Source organism: Populus trichocarpa, chromosome 11 (genome assembly GCF_000002775.5).
Source record: "Populus trichocarpa isolate Nisqually-1 chromosome 11, P.trichocarpa_v4.1, whole genome shotgun sequence".
NCBI lineage: Eukaryota > Viridiplantae > Streptophyta > Magnoliopsida > Malpighiales > Salicaceae > Populus > Populus trichocarpa.
Window position 1 is genome coordinate 294283 of NC_037295.2, and position 6000 is coordinate 300282.

General features: G+C 35.6%; 1 protein-coding gene across 1 annotated transcript; it reads right to left on the bottom strand.

Annotated features, from left to right (window-relative positions):
• Positions 1-690: 690 nt before the first annotated feature.
• Positions 691-4757, bottom strand: LOC18111243 (proline-rich receptor-like protein kinase PERK3). Its single transcript, XM_024611736.2, has 4 exons — positions 4509-4757; positions 4100-4405; positions 3852-4001; positions 691-2362 (listed from the first exon to the last, which is right to left on the bottom strand). Exons 1-4 carry the CDS (start codon positions 4549-4551, stop codon positions 843-845), a joined length of 2019 nt encoding a protein of 672 aa, XP_024467504.1. The 5' UTR covers positions 4552-4757; the 3' UTR covers positions 691-842.
• Between the last annotated feature and the right edge of the window lie 1243 nt (positions 4758-6000).

Genomic DNA, 6000 nt, shown 5'->3' on the forward strand with positions numbered 1-6000 from the left:
TTTGGATTTGATTTGTGGTAACCTAATTTAATTATGAAATCAAGCTAAGATTTGAGCTTTGCAATAACATAAATTTAGGCATGAATTATAGAGCAAGATTTGGTAATTTGATGCTTTGAATGGTACTTTTGATTTGCCTTCAAAGTATTATTGAAGAACTCTTATGGGGTGTTTAGGTTTGATCTAACAAAAATTCATTTTTTGTAAACTTCAAGGGCAGAAAAAAGCTTAAGAGCTTTTGAGAGTGCTTTTGAAAGAATTTCTTTACTTGAAGAACTTGTTTTGAAAAAAAATTTATATCTTTAGAATTCCTTCTGCCCTCCGTAGAAAATGAGAATTTTGCATAGCAAGGAAAAGCGCATAGAAAATGGCCCTTGGAATCAAGAAGTAGCCCTCCAAAACCAACAGCCTCTGGTTTTCCGGGGGGAGGGGAGGTGCATCCACATCAGGAATTGATAGCTTTAGAATAAGATGAGAGTCGAACAAAGGAATATTTTTGGGTAGAAGCTATGTGCCTAAATCTTGCAATTTTGTACTTACCTTGTTTATTATCTACTTCTATTTCAACTTTGAGAATGCAGTTCCATATATATCTCATTCTCCAAAAACAAAAGAATACAGTTGCACAGACAGGTTCTTAAGTTCTCAACTCTTATGATAGCCGTCAGCTCATTCATGATTGGTTTGCAATTCCGAACAACTCTACAAATCTTTATTATGAGAAATAAGCATGAACACTCAAAAAACAGCTGTGCTTAGTTTAGGATAACATGGAAAAACAATACAAATGTTGACAGGCTTGATGAATTTTATTTCTGTCAAAAGAGAGACTCACTACTACATCATCTGGGATAAGAAAGAACAGATGCTTGTGGCTGTGGAGATGTATGGTGATTAACAGCAGGAGTTATCAATGCATGATGAAACTTATAAACGAGGTTTGATTCTACCTCCATTACACCCTCCAACACCTTCACAACTGCTGACATGAGAGGCCTTCTTTCTGGGTCATCTTGCAAACACCAAGCAGCAATCTTTATCATCCTGATTATTTCCTCTCTATCACTCTGCATGTACTGATCATCCAAATTCTCCACAATGTCTATGAGCCTATCTTGTTCAGCTTTCTTCTGTAACATCCTAAGCAAATGATTTTCAGATTCTGGTTGTGTGTGATCCAAATTTCTGCGTGCACAAACTATTTCCAGGAGAACAATTCCGAAACTGTATACGTCAACTTTTACTGTGATACGACCTGGTGGTGTTTTATAACATTCTGGAGCAATATATCCACAGGTTCCTCTGGTTCGAGTTTGAACTTGGCTCGTATCTCTATCAACTAGCTCAGATAACCCAAAATCACAAATCTTGGCATTGAAATTTGCATCCAAGAGAATGTTCAGCGGTTTTATATCGAAATGTATTATTTTCTTCTGGCAGTCTTCATGAAGATAAGCCAGACCTTTTGCTATGCCAAGGACAACCTTATTTCGGGTCTGCCAATCGAGGCAAGATCCTTGGTCATTCTTGAAAATCCATTTATCCAGGGATCCTTTGTTCATATACTCGAAAACCAAAAGCCCAGATGATTTCTCTGCACAAAATCCTATCAATCGTACCAAATTAAAATGGTTGATGCTTCCAATTGCCTCAACTTCTGCTAGAAATGAACTCATATCTTGGCCTAATTTGTCCAACTTCTTCACAGCAACATGAGTCCCATCTAGCAGTACTCCTTTGAACACAGATCCGGAACCTCCTTTTCCAAGTGTATCACTGAAATCATGAGTTGCAACACGAAGATCTTCATATGAAAACCTCACAGGCGTTCCTGGAACTTGCCTTATATCATCAGCTTCCAAATCCTCATTTTTCTCAGATTCCTCCCACCACCTCGCCCTCAAAATAAGAATCACTATGAGGAAAATGATGAGAAGAGCACCACCTATTACTCCTGCTATAATCGGTGCCAAGCGTCTTCTTGAAGTAGTATTAGGCCTTGTTTTTGGCAAAGGGCTTGGTGTTTTCTCATCTGGCAAAGGGCTTGGTGTTTTCTCATCTGGCAAAGGGCTTGGCAAAGGGCTTGGAGGGAATGGCATAGGGCTTGGTGTTTTCTCATCTGGCAAAGGGCTTGGAGGGAATGTCATGGGGCTTAGATTTTTCACCGTTACGCTAGTTGTAGTTACTTTTGCACTGCTCGATGAATTGGAGCCTTTTGCAGAAGCTTTCACTGAAGATGTGGGGCTGGTTGCGATGGACTCGGACGTCGAATCAGCGCCATTTGCAGTAGCATTTGCTGAAACTGTTGTGGAGGTTGTGGTGGACTCGGATGCCGAACGTCTTCTTGTAGTAGTAGTTTTTGCTGCAAATGGATGAATCAATCAAAAAGACAATGATGAAAGGACGAAACCATACTTCAACAGGACTGCGTTTTACTTGGAAAGAAATCGAACATCTCTGCATTACCGTAACTCTATAAAGTTTGTCATATATACGTTTCTTTGCAGAAGACATTTTTGTTGGAAGATCAGGAGTCGACAATGGAAGGGATTAGAGATTTGGTTGCTTGAATGTGCAGCTTAGTGATCTTTATTTTATGTTATTTTGATTATTTCACCTGTAACCATTTTCTTTATCTTCTCTGTTTTGTCCGACCTCTTGGGTTGGTTATTTTTACCTTCATTAGGCTTTATCTTTATGGCTTATCAAAACAAATATGCTTCCCTCGAATTTGGCATGTATATTGGGTAATGTACCAGAGACTATATAAAAATAAAATAAATTATATTTATTTTATTTTATTAAAATATAATTAATGACTTGCATTACATTTAGTTTTCTCATCTAATTCTTAAAATATATTTATTTGGGCATGTATATTGGTTAGTGCACCAGAGACTATATAAAAATAAAAATAAAAATAAATTATATTTATTTTATTTTTTTTAAATATAATTAATGACTTGCATTTCATTTGGTTTGCTCATCTAATTCTTAAAATATATTTATTTGCTTATAAAAAATAAAAAATAACTTGACTTCTTACTGCATTAAGAAATATTATGGATTTCAAGTGTGGTATAAATTTCTTATAATTTTTGTAATTAGTAATAATAGTTTAAATTTTTATAAGTGATCTCTCATTTACAAATTTCATATTTTACATTTTTATCAATAAAAACAATGATGTTTAGTTAGATTTAATAGTCATTAAAATTATAAAACATAAAATTCATTTTTTACTATTATTTGGCATGCACTTGATTGAAATAACGCCTTCCAAATAAATTTTTTTATAGTAAGTTCAATATTATTAAATATTGAATTAAAAGTAATATTATTAAAATTAATCCATTGTATTATTTTTAAAAAATATAAAGCTTCCTGACACTCCACATGTGATTTGGGTTTTATAAACTTTAAATTGGAATGTCATTTGCGAGATTTAAAGAATTATATTAATTGTAGTCATGAAGTTTTAATAGTGAATAATCATCGAGGATGTCTTAATCAAAACACTTGATAGAGCTAGGCACCAATTAAAATCAAAAGCCAAAAAGAGGGTGTAAATCAAACAACAAAAGAAAATTAAAATATATAGAATAAGAAAAATTAGTGTATATGCTAGAGATCCACGGTATTATTTTTCAAATTCTTTCCAAAGTCACCATATGAAGCATCCTTTTTTTTTTTTTTGTTCTTTTTTAGGATAGAACCAACTTCCATTTTCTGCAATCTTTCTTAACTCTTCATGATTTCATCTAACCAAACTATCCCTAGATATCAAAATGATTTAAAATGGAACACCAAACTCGAAAAAATGCTACAAGATTGAGAAATGGTAAATTTACCTGCGCAGAAAATAATTTGGTAATTGACTGATGCACAATAGTGTGGTGATCCAAATGCTTTGCACACACACTTGCACGCATCGATCTCCCCACCGGAACTATTAACCTTGAGCTCTGAAGAATATACTACGTTCGAATCCGCCACGCATCCTACACTTGTACAATTCTGATCAGAAGACCGCAACAAGGAAAGGCGGGCTAAAGGCACAACAAGATTAACATTGAAAAAGAAATAAAATAAAGCCCACCAGAACCAACAAGCTTGAACTCTGGCAATATGGCAGAAGTAGCCGTGCCGTTTCCTGAACATTCTAGTTTGCCAGAACCACAATCACCTGTGATGCAGGAGAAATTTCCTGTGGATTCTTCAGTGCAATATGTATGGCCCCAGAAAGGATAACCCCAGGAAACTGGTGCTGATATGGTTTTTGACTGTCCCCTTTGAAGGGAGAAGCTAGAGATAGATGCAGGAGGATCATCTTCATTTGCCAGAAACCCTGGCCATATCGTGTAGTTGCACTTGTTTGTTACTGAAAAAGTTGTTGAAACAACACCTGCTTGCGGATATATAATATGGTTAACAACTTGTTAATTTAGATTCTAGAATTAGAACAGAAAACATATAGAAACATTATTCAATATCCACCAGTTAATTACCTGATATGAATAAATGAGCAATGAAGAAACAGATTAGATCCATAGATTGTGGAGTTCCAAGCTCAGTGAGAAGTAAGAAGAGAAATATTTATTGAACACGGGGGGGGGGGGGGGGGGGGGGACCGGCTTTGTCAAGGACTTAGGTTGTGTTAAAGAGATCGAGTTCAGATTTTGAAGCTCAAGCATGGAATACAAGTATGTTTTTTTACACTGCACCAGCAGTACACAACTCATGTATTTAATCTAGAAAAGCTGTGGAAAGATTCCTTCAGAAGTATCCAATCCATTACGAGCAAAGAGCATCTTCTTCAAGCATGGAGGGGCCGACGTTTTTAATTGTGTTTAAAGTTCAAATAAGCATTTTAACTACTTTACCCGACTTTTAAGATATGAGAATGTTTTCCACACGATGCATTATGTTTACATTACCGACACAAGACTGTACAGATTGTGTTTACATTGAAAAACTGTGAAAACAGAGAAGGAAAAGATTTGCCAGTACTTTATTGAATAATACTCTACCGCTTATATACAAGTGTTTTTCTATAATTATGCTACTCAATATTAGGAATATGAATTACAATAAAAATAGGTATAGTTATACATATTTGTTTTCTAAACTATTACATAAACATGGGGTTATTATTGATCCTTTCTTAACACTTCCCCTTAAGTTGGAGAGTGAATGTCGAGAACTCCCAACTTGCGAATCATGGTAGAGAAAATCTCCTTTCCCAATAGCTTAGTGAATACATCCGCAAGTTGATCTGCCGAAGTAACGAATTTGGTTATGATTGATCCATCCTGTATTTTATCCCGAATAAAATGACAATCCATTTCTATATGTCTGGTTCTCTCATGGAAAACTGGATTAGCCACTATATGTAAAGCTGCTTTGTTGTCACAGTGTAGCAATGTTGGTTTCAGATGCAATATCCGTAAATCTTTTAACAATGAACGTAACCAAGATAACTCGCAGCATATACCTGTCATGGCTCGATATTCGGCTTCTGTTGAGGAGAGTGATACTGTTTTCTAGTCTTTTTGTTCGCCAAGAAACAAGCAAAGATAAAAAAAAAAAAAAACACAAACCTGTAGTGGATCTCCAAGTCATTGGGCAACTAGCCCAATCTGAATCACAAAAAGCTCGCAGAGACAAATCATTTTAATAAGAGAAAAACAAACCTTGTCCTGGAGCACCTTTCAGATAACGCAACACACGCAAGGGAGCTTCCATGTGTGGTTTGCTTGGTGCATGCATAAATCGACTTAGCACATGTACAGAATACATGATATCTGGTCGGGTAATGGTCAAGTAAATTAGACGCTCCACAGGTCGCCTATATTGAGATGGATCTTTAAGTAAATCACCTGCATCTGAGAGTTTTGTGTTTTGTTCCATAGAAAAATTCACAGGTTTAACACCCGAAATCCCACCATCCTTTAGAATTTCCAAAGTGTACTTCCGTTGTGAGATATAAATACCTTTTTA